Source organism: Macrobrachium rosenbergii, chromosome 14 (genome assembly GCF_040412425.1).
Source record: "Macrobrachium rosenbergii isolate ZJJX-2024 chromosome 14, ASM4041242v1, whole genome shotgun sequence".
Classification (NCBI taxonomy): domain Eukaryota; kingdom Metazoa; phylum Arthropoda; class Malacostraca; order Decapoda; family Palaemonidae; genus Macrobrachium; species Macrobrachium rosenbergii.
This window is the reverse complement of record NC_089754.1, coordinates 38,446,124-38,467,320: the sequence shown is the minus strand read 5'-3', so window position 1 is coordinate 38,467,320 and position 21,197 is coordinate 38,446,124. Positions and strand designations below refer to the sequence as shown.

Sequence of the window (21,197 nt, the reverse complement as noted above, 5' to 3'; positions counted from 1 at the left end):
ATAGCTCTTAAAATAAAGTGACAATCTCTTAAGCCTTGGAGCTTATCATACTATCAGTAGGATTCAGGCTTTCGACTTTCATTCTACTTAAATGCGCTTAACATTCGAAAGTTGTATATATTGAAGGTGCACAGAATAACAGAAAAACAAGAAAGACTCCTCCTCCTCGGAATATAGATTTTATAAATACAACAGCTGTTTAATTAAGAAAATAAGGACCAGGAACCGTAATAAAGCCATGAATATTCGTAAATGAGGTTTTATTTACACCTTTATGTACATGACAAAAATCTCACGTAGGAGACACGGCTAAGCTTTGGCAAGAGAATAAAGAATCACATCCACGCCCAGAAAAACGTTTCCTGCAAATTCGTAAGAATTTATTATGGAAACGTTTTCTCTGGCACGTGCGTGACCCTCAATCCTCCTCTCCAAGATCCTTCAAATTCCTTTTGCTCTGTCCTTCACTCTTAGGCCACGACGCGGACGAAGGGAGCGTGCAGACCGAATCCATGCCCGAAGGCGCCAAGGCCAAGGGCGTTGTAAGCAAGAGGGGAACCAACCACGTGAGTTCCTCCAACCACAGCGTTCTTCAGTAGGGGAGCTCCGACGCCCACGGTGTAAGGAGCACCAGCAACGAAGGGGGAACCAGCGACCACAGGGGCGTGGATGCCGAAGGCGCCGTAGGGTAGAGTGTTGGTGTAGAAGGGTGAGAGGCGTCCGTCGAGACCAGACAAGTATCCGCTGTAGGTGGAAAGGGCACCGTCCAGGTCGGTGTCAGGGGCAGCTTCGGCACGGGCGGCAGCAGCGTTGAAGGCAGCCTGGAACTTGGCCTTGGCGGCAGCCACTTCTTCGGTGTCAGCAACGGGTGCAGGAGCGCCTTCGGGAACGACTACTTCAGGGACTGCGTCAGCAGCGGCTGCTGCTGCTGCCGAGTCATAAAGGGCTTGGAATTCTGCCTTGGCTTTCACCACTTCCTCTGTGTCGGACACAGGCTCAGGGGCGGCGTCCGTTGGAAGGACGGCGGCGAAGGACACGCCCACCAAAGCAAGAATTACCTGACGGAGGGGAAGAAAGAGAAGTGTGCACTTAAACCACACATTTAGTTTGTTTTTGTTATTGAATTCATTTCTTTGAAGTACAACCAAATCATTTAGCTGAAACAAGAGGATACGAAAAATTACCAAATTTCATTTGAAAATTCAGTAACATCGATTTCCATACCCAGGAAGTACGAGAATGCATGCAAGATAAGAGGTGAGTGGCACAGTGTATGGGGTGTTCAATGCAATGATGATGAGCCTTCTGTGTGGGTGCTTCAAGTGGCTAATGTTAGGGAAGTTTACTGCACAGGATGTTCATCCCCAATTCAGAAGTTAAAAGTATGAATGTGGCAGTGACTTTGTGGTCTTTTTCCTAGAGTCATCCTGTTGAGAGAGAGAGAGAGAGAGAGAGAGAGAGAGAGAGAGAGAGAGAGTTTTCAAGAAACTGTTACTCACGAGGAGCTTCATGTCTGTTCTTGAGGGGACTCTGTGAGCTATTGTACCGGTACGAAATAGTTGGTTTGTTTATATACCCTGTCCTGACTAATCCTCCTCTCCTGGACCACGCCTTAGACTGTAAAAAAGGCTTTTCATAAAAAATTAAAAGCTGAAATAAGGATCAGCAGTCAGTAACAAGATCGTATCACTGCTTCATGAGCTGTTGTTTAGATATGGGTTTAATTTTTCACTGTATTTTATGCTATTTTTCGTGAAATTCGAACTTTATTTTGTTTCTAAATGTTACGTCGTTTCTAAGCTGTCGACCTCGGCCTAGGATGGGCGTGGTCAAAGAGCTTCTTCGATTCTTGAGGGAGGAGGAGGAGGAGGAGGAGGAGTTGGGGGGGGGAAGGTGAATCTTGATTCCATCGAGTGCCGTTACTTCTATTTTAAGTAGCGTTGCTATTTCGATTCCTTTGCCTTCCTCAGACAACAGTCTTAAGAGCAGATATGTTGTTAAAATACCAACATCAACCATATAGTAATTATTTTAAAACGGAAAGTAATGTATTTATAATGTTATCGATGACGGCGTTTTTCTTTAATATTCCAGTTAGGAGACCCTAACCACAGACAAACACAGGAGACAATGTAAGACCTATCTCCTGGATTTTCAAAACCCATAAGAGTGGACTGAGATTGCTCCAAACAGTGATATGGAAGAATCTGGTATGATTATAAATGGGTTACAATGATATCTGGGTGTCTTCATTTGTGTATGTAATATTATAAAAAAAAAAAACTTTTCAACAGAACTTACATTTAGACGGGAAGTAGTCGACGAAAATATTTCTCGAAGTTTACCGTTCGTTTGCATAAAGTAAAAAAAAAATTATAATAGAACTTTTTTTTTGAGGGGATGGTAATTTGAATGTCCGTGAGGTACTTTGATCGCATTATCCTACAGACTTATCGACTGCATATTGTTGTTCTGTGCAGGGATATTTGAAAGTAAAGCGGTTCCGAACGGACAAATTCTTCATAAACATTCAGTATATCAAAGAAAAAAAATTTATCTATGGACAAAAATCAAAGGAAAAAATTATGTACGGACGAAAATCAAAAGAAAAAATTTATCTATGGACAAAAATCAAAGAGAAAATATATGATCTACGGACGAAAGTCAAAGGAAAAAAATTATCTATGGACGAAAATCAAAGGGAAAAATGATGAACGGGCGAAAATCAAAGGAAAAAAATTATCTATGGACGAAAATCAATGGGAAAATGATCTACGGACAAAAATCAAAGGAAAAAGATTATCTGTGGACGAAAATCAAAGGAAAAATGATGTACGGACGAAAATCAAAGGAAAAAATTATCTACGGACGGAAACCAAATGAAAAAATTATATACGGACGAAAATCAAAGGAAAAAATGATCTACGGACGAAAATCAAATGAAAAAATTATATACGGACGAAAATCAAAGGAAAAAATTATCTACGGACGAAAATCAAATGAAAAATTATATACGGACGAACATCAAAGGAAAAAATTATCTACGGACGAAAATCAAAGGAAAAATTATCTATGGACGAAAATCAAAGGAAAAAATTATCTATGGACGAAAATCAAAGGAAAAAATTATCTATGGACGAAAATCAAAGGAAAAAATGATCTATGGACGAAAAACACCGGCAGAGTAACTACGAGAAAGAGTGATGTTATTGATAAAACTAAGCAGGTAAATACCTCAGCTGAACCAACGCGTGGTTTAACTATATCAGGACACCGGTATTATTTCCCTATAGCTTTCAAAATATTGAGGCTCAAGGAAATGGAAAAAGATGATCGTAAGTAACCCTTTACCTTCGACGACGCACCTTTCGAACCTGTCACGGTATTTCATCAGAAATATATTCACAAATTATTTGACAAAACCTTTCATTATATTTTTGTCACGCGCCTAAGACAACGAACTCTGGCACCGGACATGACACGGCAGCCCCAACTGGGGTCACAGCTATTTGAAATGATTAACCGAAACATGGCTGAACAGAGGGTAATGCCTGAAGTCGTAAACTCGTACTATGTTTCTGTTTCTGGGTTCTGTCCTCATTACGTCCCCTCGTGGCTTGCACTGCGCAGTTAAGGTTTGTTGTAAGTTACAGCAAAGCTGCAAGGGCGTTAATCCTACGACAAATCTTCCTCCATTACCGGACTTAAGACCTGCATGAATTCATCAACTTACATGGCAGAAGTGCATTAGAGTATCATGCCTAAAATCGTTGGGCTTCTGATCAATGGCGAGGGTCGTCGTCTCACAAAAATTTAAATATCTGAGTCCTCTAATTCTTGTTCAGAAAACTGGTTTCGGATCTTGTTGTGGTAATACGTCATAATAAAAAAAGTCGCTGACCCATTTCTGCCCACAACAGACTCTTAAGTTTAGTCACAACATTCATTAATGGCCAAACACCAAAGTGATACCAAATCTCCCATGAGCGATAAGAAGTTCCTGAGTATGTCGGTCCTTTAGTTATTGTACTGAGACGGATGCTGTCAAAATCCTGACGTTCCCAGAGGGCTGTCGAATCAATATCACGACCACCTAGATGAGTAAATTGCAGTTAATTTGTGTAAGTTTCCGATAAGATGCCATGGATGTTTAGGAAAGGTATGCATCGTCTTTTTTCCATTTCTTTTGAATCGCAAAATTTGAAAGTTGCTAAGAAATACGGCTCATCTCCTTGTATAGTTACACCACTTTTAGGTTCAGGTGAGACATTTACTCTCAGACATCTTGCCCACCCAACAGACTTGCAGGACAAGTTGTTAGAGGAGTCAAATCTCAAAACTGTCAGGTTTTTGCCTGCAGCAGAACCACTGTCATCCATTTGTAATCATACTAGATCTTTCCTTTTCACCATCTGGAGCAATCTCAATCCACTCTTGTGGGTTTTGAAAACCCAGTGCGTGTGGGCTCTCTATGAAGTGGTTTTTCCATCGGTTCCTGAGTCTGCGCTTAGTTAGGGTCACCTAAATGGAAGATTTATGAAAGGAAAAATCGTTCTTGAATTATTACTCTGTGGTTGACGCTTAGAACCGATGATATTGTAAAGAAGTTCTGTGGAGAGGATTTGGGGATTCCAAAGTAAAGGAGACACCAGAATCAAATAAACTCTCAATAATGCTGTGCATAGATGGCAACTGCATCGAAATACCAACGGTTTTAAAATTAGAAGTAACGGCACTTTAAAGAATCAAGATTCACCCTCCTCCTCCTCCTCCAAGAAAGCTCGACGGAGAAGCTCCTCGACCACGCCCAGCCTAGGCCGAGGTCGACCGCTTAGAAACGACGTAACATTTAAAAAAAAAAAACAGGATTGCACACAAATCTCTTTAAGATACAATGAAAAATTAAACTTATATTTAGACAACAGTTTCACGGGCAGTCCTACGATCCTGTTATCGAAGTCATTCGCATTTCGAGAAAACAGATATTGACTTGTTCTCTGCTGATGCTAATTTATGATTTTTTTTTATTTTTTATGCAAAGCCGTTTTCTCAGAGTCTAAGGCGTGGCCCAGGGGGGAATATCAGTGAGGACAGGGTATAAAAACAAACGAATTATTTCGTACCGGTACAATAGCTCACAGAGTCCTCTCAAGCACAGACATGAAGTTCCTCGTGAGTAGCAGTTTCTCTCTCTCTCTCTCTCTCTCTCTCTCTCTCTCTCTCTCTCTCTCTCTCTCTACCAGGATGGAACCAGAGAAAAAACCACAACGATCACTGCAACATTCACACTTTTAACTTCTGAGTCGGGGACGAACACCCTGTGCAGTAAACTTCCTAACATTAGCCGCTTCAAATATCCACAAAGACAGCTCATCAGCATTGCACTGAATCCCCCATACACACACACACTGTGCCACTCACCTCTTATCTTGCATGCATTCTCGTACTTCTAGATATGGAAATCGATGTTACTGAATTTTCAAATGAAATTTGGTAATTTTCCGTAGCCTCTTGTTTCAGCTAAATGAATTGGTTGTACTTCAGAGAAAAGAATTCAGTAACAAAAACAAACGGAATTAGTGGTTTAAATGCATACTTATTTTTCATTTCCGTCAGGTAATTCTCGCTTTGGTGGGCGTGTCCTTCGCCGCCGCCCTTCCAACGGACGCCGCCCCTGAGCCTGTGTCCGACACAGAGGAAGTGGTGAAAGCCAAAGCAGAATTCCAAGCCCTTTATGACGCTGCTGCAGCAGCAGCCGCTGCTGACGCAGTCCCTGAAGTAGTCGTTCCCGAAGGCGCTCCCGCACCCGTTGCTGACACCGAAGAAGTAGCTGCCGCCAAGGCCAACTTCCAGGCTGCCTTCGATGCTGCTGCCGCCCGTGCCGAAGCTGCCCCTGACACCGACCTGGACGGCGCCCTTTCCACCTACAGCGGATACTTGTCTGGTCTCGACGGACGCCTTTCACCCTTCTACACCAACACTCTGCCCTACGGCGCCTTCGGCATCCACGCCCCTGTGGTAGCTGGTGCCCCCTTCGTTGCTGGTGCTCCTTACACCGTGGGCGTCGGAGCTCCCCTACTGAAGAACGCTGTGGTTGGAGGAACTCACGTGGTTGGTTCCCCTCTTGCTTACAACGCCCTTGGGCTTGGCGCCCATGGTTACGGATTCGGTCTTCACGCTCCCTTCGTCCGCGTCGTGGCCTAAGAGTGAAGGATAGAGCTGATAGGTTATGAAGGATCTTGGAGAGGAAGGATGAGGGTCACGCACTTGCCAGAGAAAACGTTTCCATAAGAAATCCAAACGATGACTTAGGAAACGTTTTTCTTTGCATGGAAGTGATTTTTCATTCTCATGCCGGAGCTTCACTGTGTCTCCTATGTGAGATTTTTGTCATGTACATAAATAGATCGTTATTTACAAATTCCCGGTATTTTTCAATTGGCAACTGATGTATTTATGAGAAAAATCAATAAATTTCACTTTTATGAATTTGGTTAGTTTTGCTCTACATCTGTATTTTCATGTTTTTTTTTTGAAATTTTTACGGTAACAAAACAAATATAGTAACACATTACACACACACACACACACACACACACATGTATGTATATATATATATATATATATATATATATATATATATATATATATATATATATATAGATTTAAGTATATATATAATATATATATATAATACATGTGTATATATTATAAAATATATATATATATATAATTTATATATATAATATATACATATCTATACACATAATTTTATATATATACACATTATATATATATATATAATATATATATATATATATATATATATATATATATATATATATATATATGTATTTTATATATATGATGTAGTCAGTGTGCCCTGGTTTAGCAGTTCGAGCCTATGCCACGTTTTTGTATTATGTTGAACTGTAGGACGTAGGAAAAGCAACTGGGAAGGGCGAGTGGATGTGACTATGAACCTTGTCGTTTTATAAACCTGAATCAGAAGGTCAACACCTCCTGGTTCCCATTTTTGGTAGAAAGGCAGTGTCTAAATATAAATAATATTGAAAAGATCATAAATTCCGTAAATTATCATCTTTTATGTCCTGATAATTTCTGAATTTTTCTTACCTATAAGCACCTTTGGAAACTTGAATGATGTTACGAAGGCCAGACTCTCAAATTTAACTTAAATTGCAAGGTACCGTGTACTGTAGCCTTTAACACAGTAATATCCTAGTTACCGGAAGAAGCCCCTCGGGAGATATATGTCACCCAAAAACTTGGAGACCTTCCGCTGTTAATACAAGGCCCACACTTTTCCTCCTCCTTCTATTTCTTCAAGCCTGGGTTTTTTATATGTGGTTTGCTTGTCCAACTATTATTATTATTGTTATTCAGAAGGTGAACCCTATTCATACGGAACAAGACCACAGGGGCCACTGACTTGAAATTCAAGCTTCCCAAGAATAAGGTGTTCACTAGAAATATGAAACAAAAGGCAATATGAAATACAGGAAGAAGAGATCATTCGTTAAATAAGAAAATATTAATTTAGAAATTAATAAATAGGCAAAAAATGTAAGTTATTTAGTTACTGGACCCTTAAAACAAATGATCAAGTGTTTTTATACCTCATGTCTTTGCAGTGACTGCGTTTATTTGCAGATTCGATTGCTATTGAGTTCTGAGTTTATCTTTATATTCCATAAATACTGAGTTTATTTGCATATTCGATAGATACCGAGTTCCGAGTTCATCTGTATATTCCATAAACACTGAGTTTATTTGCATATTCGATAGATACTGAGTTCTGAGTTTTTCTGTATATTCTATAAATACTGAGTTCATTTGCATATTTGATGGATACTGAGTTCTGAGTTTTTCTGTATATTCGATAGATACCGAGTTTCTTTGCATATTCGATAGATACCGAGTTTATTTGCATAGTCGATTGATTCTCAGTTCTTTTGATAGCGAGTATCACGAAACAAGTCACCGTCCAAAGAACTGAGAGCCTATCGAATCTACAAATGACCCCTGACATCGCAAAGCCATGAGATAAGCAACCCATAACATTTTATTTAATTCCAGATTACTTGCTCATTTGTTGCCAAAGTGGAGTCCAATGGGACAAGAAAACCAATACACTTAAAACACCCAGACTTGATGAAACTAAGGCTGTGTCCACATGATCGAGCTATGTTCGACGAACTTTGTCCGATGTGACGTCAGGAGCGGAGAAGCAGAGGGCAAAGTCAGAACTTTGCCGGCTTCTGACGTCACACCGGACGAAGTTCGTCGAACAAAGCTCGATCGTGTGGGCGCAGCCTAAGGAAAAATGGGTACGGAAAAAACCATGGGACTAAGAAGTACGGATCTTCAAGTTTTAAGGCTGCATATCTCGCCCATGTGGCCTGTTCCAGTACACAGTAATTTGCAATTTCAATCATATCTAAGAGACTTGCCTTCTTAACATTGATAGTGTTTTCAAACGAACATGCAACTGTAAACTGCAGGTATTTCTAGGTAAGCACAAATTCATAATTTCTCGGAACATAAAAATGACGGGACCCCTTCGGAAATTATCATTATTTATTTTCAGACTTTTGGATTTTTCATACCAAAGATGGGAGCCAGGAGCTGTTGGCCTTTTGATTTAGATTTAAAATGAGAAGAGGTTTCTAGACACTTGTCACTTGTCCTTCCTTCCCTCCAACCTTTTACAGAAGCTCTTCTTAAGTCCAGCAGTTCAGTAGCATACAAGGGTACATGACAGTGGTTTGTACCGCTAACATATATATATATATATATATATATATATATATATATATATATATATATATATATATATATATATATATATATATATATATATATATATATATATATATATATATATATATATATATATATATATATATATATATATATATATATATATATATATATATATGTATGTGTAATGTGTGTGTATTATATACTATATATCTTCTTCCTATCACTTTTTATAGAAGAGCATGTCGTCTTTTCAAATAACCCATACCCATGACTTTCTATGCTTAAGAAAACTAATTTGTTTTAACATAAAAATGTTTTGAAAAATACATGAAAACACAGGTAGGAAAAAATTATCCAATTTCATTGAAGTGAAATTTATTGAGGATTTTTTTTTATAAATACATTAGTTGCCAATTGAAAAATACCGGGAATTTGTAAATATCGATCTATTTACAAATTTATGTACATGACAAAAATCTCACATAGGAGACAGTGAAGCTCCGGCAGGAGAATGAAGAATCACTTCCACGCAAAGAAAAACGTTTCCTAAGTAATCATTTGGATTTCTTATGGAAACATTTTCTCTGGCAAGTGCGTGACCCTCATCCCTCCTCTCCAAGATCCTTCATAACCTATCAGCTCTGTCCTTCACTCTTAGGCCACGACGCGGACGAAGGGAGCGTGAAGACCGAATCCATGCCCGAAGGCGCCAAGACCAAGGGCGTTGTAAGCAAGAGGGGAACCAACTACGTGGGTTCCTCCAACCACAGCGTTCTTCAGTAGGGGAGCTCCGACGCCCACGGTGTAAGGAGCACCAGCAACGAAGGGGGAACCAGCGACCACGGGGGCGTGGATGCCGAAGGCGCCGTAGGGCAGAGTGTTGGTGTAGAAGGGTGAGAGGCGTCCGTCCAGTCCAGACAAGTATCCGCTGTAGGTGGAAAGGGCACCGTCCAGGTCGGTGTCAGGGGCAGCTTCGGCACGGGCGGCAGCAGCGTCGAAGGCAGCCTGGAAGTTGGCCTTGGCGGCAGCTACTTCTTCGGTGTCAGCAACGGGTGCGGGAGCGCCTTCGGGAACGACTACTTCAGGGACTGCGTCAGCAGCGGCTGCTGCTGCTGCTGAGTCATAAAGGGCTTGGAATTCTGCCTTGGCTTTCGCCACTTCCTCTGTGTCGGACACAGGCTCAGGGGCGGCATCCGTTGGAAGGGCGGCGGCGAAGGACACGCCCACCAAAGCGAGAATTACCTGATGGGTGAGAGAGACCATGAACTAACAAACGAACCTTAGCAAAGAATAGAAACCCGGCTTACGTAAGACAAAGAAGACAATAACAAACAAAAAGGGATACATGAATAAGAGATAAGTAAGTAGGCAAAAATAAGAAACAGGCAACCTAATGCGAAGGATACTTCACCTACAGCACGAATAGTCATAGGCAAGAACAGCAGAGCGATAAATGCACTAATCAGTAAATCTCTGCTTTGTTAATCTCTTCTAACTTTAAACCTTAACAGAATTCAAAATGCAACAGTGATGCTTAAGATCTTTAGACAGACTTAGTGTTGTTTCTAACATCAAATGACATTTATCGTCAGGATTCAAAAGTAATACTTGAAAATATCAATTAATATTAATTCATAAATTACTTCTAAATGCCAATAGCATTTCTGTCAACGAAGGGTAAGTCCATGCTTGAGAGTCGAAAGAATTTCAAGCCATGTTTTATAACAAGTGAAATATCAAAATATTTGTCGGTCTTTTCGCTCCCCAGAATGATGACAAGGCCAATCACTAATAAACAGAAATAATAATATTGTGATTTCATGAGTCGATCATCATAGTATCATTGTCGCCTCTATCTTCAAGTCTTTTATACTGAAGAAGTAAGATACGATTTTGTTTACTTCATGCATGGCTGAGAAACCAAGACAGATTGCCTCCCAAAACGAAAACCAGGTCACAGCAAGAGAAGGAAAGAAGAGCCCATATGTTTCAGGATGCACTGAAGAAAAGCTCTGAGACTAGCACACTAGTTAGAAGTCTATATCAGTAATGAACCTCAAACCCCGCATATGCACTGAAGTCACAAGGAGCTACAGTGACATACACCTTACAAGAAACAGGAAAGAAAAACTGATACGAAATCTGAAAACTGGTGCGAACTTGTCAACGTAACAATCTAAAACATCTGAGAGCTCGTATGTGAAAGAGGAAATGACTCACTGAGGATATATACTTGGCAAATGGTTAGAAAAATTATCTTGAGCTCTGCAAACATTTTTAGTAATTATGTGCTTCGTCACAAGCAAAGATAAACAAAGAACTGTAACTCCAGCAAAAGTACTACTAAGACAAACAGAGATAGACATGGCTTGCAGCTAACACAGACAACAAATACTAATAATTAGTTGACAGAGAGAGAGAGAGAGAGAGAGAGAGAGAGAGAGAGAGAGAGAGAGAGAGAGAGAGAGAGAGAGAGATTTCTATATGTTCAATAAGTTAATACAAGTAATCAAAGAACAGAGAGTTTCCGGTAATGGGATCTGTCACTTGAGAGAGAGAGAGAGAGAGAGAGAGAGAGAGAGAGAGAGAGAGAGAGAGAGAGGGGGGGGATTTCTGTATGTTCAGTAAGTTAATACAAGTAATCAACGAACAGAGTTTCCGTTAATGTGACCTGTCACTTGAGAGATAGAGAGAGATACAAAAGATCTTAAGAAACTGTTACTCACGAAGAGCTTCATGTCTGCACTTGAGGGGGTTCTGTGAGCTACTGTACCGATTCCAATTCAACCTACTGTTTATATACATTTCTAACCACTCCCTCCCTCACATCCTCCTCAGCAACAAAATACTTATACACAAAAAAAAAAAAACTTGAGCGAGGAACACGCCCATTTTGGTTGGGTCTGATCTGGTGAGGGTGTCTTCTTTTTTTTGCCAAGATCTCTAAAATTCCAAGTTCCTCCTTTTCGTGTTTGAATTATCTGTTGTTTTGATCTGCAAAAAAAAGATATATATAAAATAGAAAAGACAGAAATTCGGAAACGACAACAGACAGTATGTGGCAGTTTTCAAGCGGACGACCTCGGTTTAGGCAGGGTGTGGTCCAAGAGGCGATCTTCATCAAGCTTTCTTGAAGAGCAGCAGCAGCAGGAGGAGGACGAGTCCCCAAACTCTTCTTGGGCCCGTTACCTCCATCGAATGTCTCCGTTTTTTGTCGGCGTCGTCGGCGATCGGATGCATCCTTTGCCTACGAACATCGGGCGACTATTTTTAAGGTTACCTGGTTTTTGCGCGTCTCATCAGCATCCGAAATGGGACTCCTCTTCTGTCTGGAGGTGATGCGAGCCGTTTCTGTATGGGACAGAAGAGCTCCTCTTTGATAAGCAACTTTTTTCCCAGTTAACATGTTCCGTATATGGGTAATGGCCAGTAGTTTCATCACATAGTTAGTGCTTGGAAACCCGCAGAAGGCCTTAGGAGTCCCGTATGAGTGGCAACAGTCCACACTAAGGTCTCAGAACTCAACAGGGAGACTAGCATGTTACAAGCATTTTCTTTTTAATCCTAAACGCGGTGTAATGCGAGCTAACAATCTTTACCATCTTGTTATGAAAAACTGTTTTCTTTGATTTAAAAACTTAATTCGTGCCTTCGTTTATACGGTGCCGAGTGAACACGAATAATACATCCTCTAAACTCGTATTGGCCAGTTGACGCAGAACGGTGCCAAAGAACATGATCGCGTGGTCTAAAAGGTCTCCGACATTTTAGCATGGTATTTTTGCAAAATGCAAAATAGTTGATAAATTTTTACTGCAGTGTAAAATGAGAATCAATAAAAACTTTACCGATAGATATACGAAAAAATTTTTTTTCTAATCAAGACAGACCTATGAGCACTCAAACCTCAACGACCTCGAATTTAGCAACACTTGGCCCATCATTATCAAATGGTATACACGGCGTCGTTCAACAGTATTTAGAAGTGACGTGACCAAACTTGATTAGAGCATCCAAGCCCGTCTCGGTATTGTCTATCGTGGCAATGAATGAATGACGACTTGCATTCAGAGCAAAGGCACAAATCCAAGTGCTGGAAATACAAAAAGCGTTATTGTTTTCAATTCGAAGTACCTGGTTCCTTAAAACTCCCGCCATGTTGCGGTTGGCGCTTGCTTGAATATTAATAATGTTCTCGAAACTTAAGCTAATCTTTAAGAGCTAGCTTAAGTGTGTATATATATCTCTAAAGATTTAGCCATATGAAGAGCAAACTGACGAATTAGTATACAATAGAAATAAAGTAATGGAGCGCAAGAAAAAGAAAAACACAATAAACAAGATTAATAGAGGTTTACGTGAGAAATTATCAGCAAAAACCGAATTCAAAAATACGAAGTCAAACTAAATAAACAGACAATAAAATAAAAACATCGAAAAATTTAACAGACAAATAACAGAGGCATTACTGACAAAAAAACAATCTCAGAATTCCAGTCACGTAAGGATACGGTAATAATGGGAAAACAAATACTTCAACCCAGCATTCGTGTTTCCATTTGTCTTGTTCGTCCTTGTTCTTCGCGAGATCTAGAACAGAAGCCCGGGTCTTCTGGCAAGTGTACGTGCCAGAGTGTACACTGCACACTACCGAATAACCACGCCTTTACTGCAGTAATACGCATGTAGTGTAAACTGTTTTACATGGGCATTTCTCTCTCTCTCTCTCTCTCTCTCTCTCTCTCTCTCTCTCTCTCTCTCTCTCTCCTTCATGATGTTCTCACTTCAGTAAATTCGCTCTCTCTCCTTAGGATACTCTCGTTGAAACAAAGTTCTCTCTCTCTCATCACTTCAGTTTACGATGCTACTCTCTTTGTAAGATCACCTTATTTATTTATAGGTTCCATTCTGTTTCTTGGTCATAAGACACTTCCCTGTATGCTTACTCTAAAATAGCTCAAATAAATCAAATTCTATAAATAACGGTATACGGTTAATAAAGTTGGTTAAACCCAATAAACATTGGTATAAGGTTTATTAAGCCTTTTAAACTTTTACACTCCAATGACTCCGTTCCCAGACACGTTTCCTCAACTTCCCATTTTCCTTCTTAGTTCTCCTCTCCCCAACCAATCTCGACCCCACCCCCACCCCAACTCTGTCAATCCTCCTCATTCTCTTCCACTTGTTCTTCCTCATCCTCCTGTTAATCCTCCTCATCCTCATTCACCCAATTTCCCCATACAGACGACCCCTTCCAATGACGAGCCACGCCTTGCTCAAGGTAAGAAGGCTTATTACGTGGCGGGAATGTTTTAAGGGAAGGACACACACACACACACACACACACACACACACACACACACACACACACACACACACCTTCTCAAGAAGGCATTCTGCCACCGAGCGTCTTTCATCCTCGTTGGAATGTCGCCGCATTCCTCCATCGTCTTAAGTTTGTTTTTGTATTATTTATCTTCTTCCTTTATGAGAAATGCAGTCCGGTGTCGTTGTTTGAATTCTGCAGTCTACTTTGGCGGGACTCGTGTTTAGGTTATCAGTGTCCATGACGTAGTATTACAACAAAGACCTCTATAAACAAGTCTCGTTCACTGGCATCAACAATTTAATGGTTAAAATGCGCTGCTGCGTGAGTTTCCTAGCAAATGCAAGAGTCTATTTAGCGACTGTAAATGAAAGCCGGTTTCAAGATATCTTGGTTACTACGTAATATCTCTTGTTTACGGTGGCTGACGATCAGATGTCCGAAATTATATGCGTCTACTTATGGCTTCCGTAGTGTTCTCATACACTGCAGATAAAGACACACAAATAAATACATACATACATACACACATATGCAATGTATATATATATATATATATATATATATATATATATATATATATATATATATATATATATATATATATATATATATATATATATATTCAGATATCAGATATTTTGGAGTCCTATCTGCAGTATCACTAAATTTCACTTGAATTTTCTCATAAAATCCCTAGTGAAAGTATGACTTCTGAAAAAATGTCGACAAGCACTCTTAAATGCTCTTACAAAAAGATTACCAACTAGTAAAAAAAAGTTGAGGGCTAGCATGTTGCATTTTAATATGCATGAACGAGGCCTCATGTCCTTGAGATTCTAACCACCGCTCCGCCCTGAAAAATCTTGTGGCATTGTTTTATTTTTTTACCTACTTTTGAAACATGTAATTTCACAGGAATATTTGCATGGAAACATTCTGCGACTGTGCTTTGCAAAAATAACATTACACAAATGCTTCATTTTAATTTTTTTTTAATTTTAGTCCTATTGGTGATTAATTTCACTTAGCTGGAAATTCAGATTTTTATTTTAATTTCATTTCAGTTAAATATGATGACGGAGTGATAATCAAAGGCTCTCCTATTGAAACTATTTTCGTTTTACCAATAACAATAATTAATTTTTGATTTATCCGCAGTCCAGAAAGCCACTTAATCAAATAGAATAATGACTGACATTCCATAAAATTTTCTGTAGCATTCGTCGACCTTTGACACAGGAAACTTATTTATCTTGAAAGTTCACACACAAGTATTTCCAACTTAAATCTCAATAAACTCTTGAACACTGTCTTCAACAATTATTACGAGTCATTTACTGACAGACAGTGATACCCAAGGTCTAGCAATCACTCGTACTCTCAGATACTAGACAGTCCCATGAAACTTGATACCTACAGTAATTAGTAAAATTCCTACCTTGACCTAGTGTTCACTGCTGATCCACTAGATGTGTTCTGGATTCTCTTAAGAATCGCTGCGGGAATTTCCTTCATTCTTAACATTACGGATTCTGCAATGCAAATAAAACGTTTTTGTAAGTCCATTTATTGCTAGTTAGAGAAAATATTAAACGGGGAATGCTTTGTGATAACTTCATAAACATCATTTCCGTATACAGTGTATAAAAAACTATTCGACTTTTTGAGATGACTAATACTGGATCTGTGTACCTTATGGAAAGATGAACCAAGCCTTAATTAACGTATCCTGCAAGCAAGCAATCAAAAGTTAACGATATCAGTAAGAAAAATATCAATTAATTAAATGTACAGTACATGTATTTGTTACTTAGTGTCAATGAATTTTCCAAAAGTAACCCGTGCATCACAAATTGGACCATATTATTATTGTTGTACTAGTACATACCGTTAATTAGTATAATGTTGGAAGGATTTGGGTAAACTGGGTCCTCTAACTTTGTTAAGAGGCATAAAGGTAGCCTGGGCCCTCAAGCATTGGTACAGGGATATGGCTAATTTCAAGCACTGTTAAGAGAGATGGGGTAGCATAAGGCATACACACTAGAAATGCACTAATTATGATTACAACTGTCAGAAGCATCAAACAAATAAACATTTACCCACTCTAAATGGCCTAAAGCTTGCTCTGTTTCATTTCCTGACTTAAATGGCATGGGAAAAGGTTAAAAAATGGGTCCCTTTGATATAATAATAAATTCCATGCATTTATTATTATTAATTAGGGGGAAACGCTGAATCAACAATTATTTAGCATGTAAAAGTTCTATTGTGCATTAAAAGTAACCCAAACAAGAAACTCAGATCAGTAGTCACCAATAAAGTTTGGAACTTACTGATTAAAAAATTTGACACATTCGTGACTCATAATCTTAATGCTCCAGTGTGACACACTGATTTTCTATGTCATGCTGAAAGTTTCCTGAAATCTGTACCCCAAACAAGTTTGTTTTGTCCAATGCATGGACTCTAGGCAAGAACCCAGTTTACCTTATGGGCAATAAGGTCCTGACACAAAGACAGCAAGTACAATTGATAAAGAAAAGAAAACTACCACACTGATTAACTTAGGCCTAATTTAATCAATCTCATCATACTTTACTTTACCTTACCTTACCATTAAGTGGATCACCAATAATAATACGGTATTATGAATTTTCTGGCATATTTTCATGCATTTTGATAACAATATAAATACATCCTATACAAACCTAGGGCATTAAATCCTACCTGACCTGGGCTTTGCCCACAAAGATTCCCCTTAATACATAATATCATTATACCCCGGTAATATTAATAGGACTATATCATACCCTAACCTAACCGGGTTAGGTTTTTATTTTTAGCTAAGCCATTCATTTGTATTTAGGGAGAAAAGATATGTTGGTTGGTTTACATTTTGATTCCTCACCAACTCTAAAGTTAATACCATCATAGGCTGAATGATGGTAATCTTAATTTTAGTTCCTAATTCCATGATTTCTAAATCTATTCTCGTTGTTTTCAATCTATTCCATAAGTTTTTGTACAGTGTTTGGGAGGTTTTATTAATCTGTAAAACATGCATCATATTACCAGCAGTATATTTTTCTTTTATTTAATTGTTGGGTAATTCTTAATTCAATAAAAAATTCGTAATTTTTCAAAAACGTCCTCACATATTTTAAAAATACCTACTAATTATTGCCACCATTTATGTTTTACACAAATTGTGCAAAAGTAGTTGTATAAAAGTAACCAAAAAAATGTATGATTAAGAATCATTTTTTGTAGTTTAACTGAGGATCCCTTTTGACAAAGGCTAGTGTAATAAACTGAAGACTTATATGCAAAATCAAAGTAAAAAATTACTCTCTATTCATTGGAAAGTAACCTTTTCCAAAGATGAATGCCTTGCCTTCATAAAATACACTGGTTTGTATCTAAAATTAATTATCTGGCTTATGACAAGATTAGGAAACGCGTAACTTCAAGCCATACTTCCCAATATATTAGTAATAAGTTGTAAGCAGTATATACTGTCTACTGTATAGGAGAATAGAGGGTGGCTCCCCTTTCTGGTTAGGACATAAGTGTTCTAGATAAGGTGTGGCTGGAATCCAGTATTTCACGTCATGATTTGTATTATAGACCAGGTTAGGATGAGGAATGGAATTCCAGTCAGGGAAGATCCAGCTCCCTAGGTTAGGTTGCAGAAAACAACTTTGAATGTATTTACATTTTACTCTATGACTTACAATTTTTATCTGGTTAGGTGAGATCTTCTGGGAGACAAAGTCCCAATAAAGTGGGTTACATTAAGTTAGGTAAGGTTAGGATGCATCCCTGTAATTTACTTAGTTACTCATAACACTCTAGGCTAGGCCAGGTTGGGTTTATAATGCTTTGTGACTGATACTAATTACGGCATGAACAAAGTATTTGCCAAACTTCCTATCTTGTGAGTTTGAATTTTGACACTTATACTTGTTTTTGGTTTTCCCCATCATGAAAACCCATGCTGCCACTAGGCTTAGGTTACATCAAACCGGTCCTGGTCGTTTTGGCCGTAAGTCACTTTAGGCCGTAACATCCAAAACAATGTAAGACGTTATGTTTATGGTATTTACCGTTACGTTTATGGTATTTACCATTATTATTTAATGTTTTACGTACATCCCCAAGGGGCTAGTACTAAACACGGCGCCCATTTTGCACGTAAACGTACTTACGGCCTAAACGACTTACGGTCGAAACGAACCAAATGCCATCAAACAAAAACAAAAATTATTTGCACCCCACAAATATTGGTCTGAAATACATTAATAAAGAAACACTCTAAGCAGTCGGAATAGCCCAACCTAATACAGCACACTTTTAATGTGTAGGTTATGCCTAAATTGTGTGAATTTGGCAGGTGCCAAATGATGTATACCAGTATACTGTATATGTATATATATATATATATATATATATATATATATATATATATATATATATATATATATATATATATATATATATATATATATATATATATATATATATATATATATATATATATATATATTATATATATATATATATATATATATATATATATATATATATATATATATATATATATATTATATATATATATATATATATATATATATATATATATATATATATATGTGTGTGTGTGTGTGTGCGTGTGTAATAATATCCCGTTGCCTAAACAAGAATGACGGTGATTATAATTTCGGTGAGAATTTCTAAATATATAGGCCTGCAGTAGGGTATTGAAAATCCGGTAAAATTTTATAAGTTGCCAGTATAAAATAATACCACGTAACCTAGTGGTGTTCACTGGTTACAATTTTGCCGTATTAGTTATGGGGTTGGGGAGCCGGTATTGTCTTACCTTATATGTCGTAATTTGATGAAAGAGGTCTTTTAAAAAATGTAGGTTACAATTTCATAAAGTGTATTGGCAACTTATAAAATAATACCAAAAATCCTTAATGTTAAAATGATAAAATATCCTTTCCCAGCAGAGTGGGAAAGATTTCACACGAGTAATAAAATTTACCTTCATTAATTCCTCTCTCAAGATTTTGGGCACTGTTAATTTGGATAATCTTTACTCCTTCAATACTGGTAAGTGCAAGGATTTCTTGAGCACTTTGATCCACTTATCCCGAAGGCGATCAAGAACGAGACGTAAAGAGTAAAGATCAACTGGGTACGGTACCGTGTTTTTCTTCATAAACTGTTGACGGTCGAACTGACTCTTCTTCAGTCTTCATTGAAATTTTAAGATAGAAATTTGGTCGACTGACAAAGGGGTAATAATCGGTGACTTAAATTCTTCCTAGTCTACAAGATTATTAAGAGGGTGCAATGTTGCGGTTTGCATGAAAACAAGATCAAATATCTTAATTCAAAATTAAAAAAGAAAGTAAATAAGGATTTCATCTACCGAAACTGTAAAATACTCGTACAACTCAACTGACTGTCTTTTACTTTCTTGATGATCTTGGATAATTGAGCTTTCACTGGAACATGCTTTGGCAACCAGTAATAAGTTTACTCTTGAACTGACAAATCATATAACTGTCAGAGTAGTCTATACACACCCTTTACAATATTAAGTATATACAAGGCACCATACTTAGGCCTATGCATCTTTGACGGGATGTTATTCTTACTCGTGTATATTTTTACTTTTATACGGGGAAAAAATCCCATATCGCCATCATTTCACAATACTTTGTGGAGAAACTGGATGCTTGGATTTTAAATTTAACAATGATAAAACTATACCAATAGAGTTTTCTTCAAATTATTCGACAAAATAAAAAATGGTTACAAAATGAGCAGAGACTGATCCAGTCGAACAGTGTGTTGTGCTTTACTTGCCGGAACAAAGAAATGGAATCCGGAAGATATTCCGGCTAAGACGTGCCTTACACGTGGGAATCAAGGAACAGAATGACATGGAGACTCCAGTAACTAGTGGGTAACGCGTAGGACTTTTGGGAAAGGATCCAATCCCTTAAGGCCACCTCGTGACACACCTATCCCTCGGGAGAGGGTAAGGTCTCGTTTGTAAGCGATCTCAAGGCTGGATGCCTGAGTGCGTTTGATTTTTATTGGTATATATATACGTGCGTTGTAATCGTTCTTCTGGTAAAGTAATGATTATCCTGCTCTCGTTGGCCATTTCAGAGTTACTTTATTTGCTTGCTCACTGATGTGAACTTTAAGCCAATACCTGGTGCCGAATAACACCCATTATTTGTGCGAGGTGTCAACAAGAAAAACATTATCATGTTGGTTTTTGCATTCCATTACAATTTCCAATGTCGATTTCAAAAAATTTCCCTGTAACATAAATCCCATAGTGGATGTTTTAGATAGTTCCTGGCAAGTGATTACTAGTGTCCATTTAGATCTGTTTTTAGTAGCGATTTTAAGATAAATTTATTAAGGACTTACATATTCTCTTTTGGCCTTTGAGATTCATTGTAAACCATTGTCTTGCACGAGACTGCTAAGGGTTGCTACAAGTTCCAGTAAATCTTGATATTTAAAAAAGCAGGGGCGTCAACCCTGCGATGGAAATTCTTCTTTGAACGGTTCTCGAAAACAAAATCTTGTGTATAACAACTCTCGTGGCAGTGTTAACGGGATATGTTTGCAATTAACTTCATTGCAAGAAAACAATACAGTACTTTGGTACACTCTCATGTTTCCCTTACAAACACAATGGGGATAATTACCACCAAATATTTGCGGTTTTGCGGGTCGGTAGGTTTACAGTTTTTTTTTTTTTTTTTTTTGGCCATCCTTTCCGGAGACTTTTCTGGAAGAGGTTATGAACAAAGCAAATAATAATAATAATGTCATATACATCTTACCACGAATTTTAGAAACGGTTAGGAATAGCAATTGTTTAAAAGCATTCCCTTCCCAACGCCTGTACCGAGAATAAAACTTTATATTCTGAAATAAATAAATAAATAATAAAGTAAAAAAAAAAATACAATTTAAAGCAGCTTTATTCTCTCTGTGTGTTTCCACTTCTTGGTCTGTAACTCGACGAGACATCAAC

The 21,197-nt window shown here is 38.1% G+C and overlaps 3 protein-coding genes and 1 long non-coding RNA gene across 4 annotated transcripts; 1 reads left to right on the top strand and 3 right to left on the bottom strand.

Moving 5' to 3' along the window:
- Nucleotides 1–243: 243 nt before the first annotated feature.
- Nucleotides 244–1,560, bottom strand: LOC136845609 (uncharacterized). Its single transcript, XM_067115771.1, has 2 exons — nucleotides 1,500–1,560; nucleotides 244–1,058 (listed from the first exon to the last, which is right to left on the bottom strand). Exons 1-2 carry the CDS (start codon nucleotides 1,509–1,511, stop codon nucleotides 471–473), a joined length of 600 nt encoding a protein of 199 aa, XP_066971872.1. The 5' UTR covers nucleotides 1,512–1,560; the 3' UTR covers nucleotides 244–470.
- Nucleotides 1,561–5,094: 3,534 nt separating this feature from the next.
- Nucleotides 5,095–6,404, top strand: LOC136845608 (uncharacterized). The gene is made up of 2 exons (XM_067115770.1): nucleotides 5,095–5,172; nucleotides 5,617–6,404. The coding sequence occupies exons 1-2, from the start codon at nucleotides 5,161–5,163 to the stop codon at nucleotides 6,202–6,204; spliced, it is 600 nt and encodes a 199-aa protein (XP_066971871.1). The 5' UTR covers nucleotides 5,095–5,160; the 3' UTR covers nucleotides 6,205–6,404.
- Nucleotides 6,405–9,145: 2,741 nt separating this feature from the next.
- Nucleotides 9,146–11,604, bottom strand: LOC136845958 (uncharacterized). Its single transcript, XM_067116499.1, has 2 exons — nucleotides 11,514–11,604; nucleotides 9,146–10,029 (listed from the first exon to the last, which is right to left on the bottom strand). Exons 1-2 carry the CDS (start codon nucleotides 11,523–11,525, stop codon nucleotides 9,442–9,444), a joined length of 600 nt encoding a protein of 199 aa, XP_066972600.1. The 5' UTR covers nucleotides 11,526–11,604; the 3' UTR covers nucleotides 9,146–9,441.
- Nucleotides 11,605–11,642: 38 nt separating this feature from the next.
- LOC136845960 (uncharacterized) lies at nucleotides 11,643–19,329 on the bottom strand. Its single transcript, XR_010855301.1, has 3 exons — nucleotides 19,173–19,329; nucleotides 15,558–15,651; nucleotides 11,643–11,781 (listed from the first exon to the last, which is right to left on the bottom strand). It is a non-coding gene; the product is annotated as an uncharacterized lncRNA (long non-coding RNA).
- Nucleotides 19,330–21,197: the final 1,868 nt, after the last annotated feature.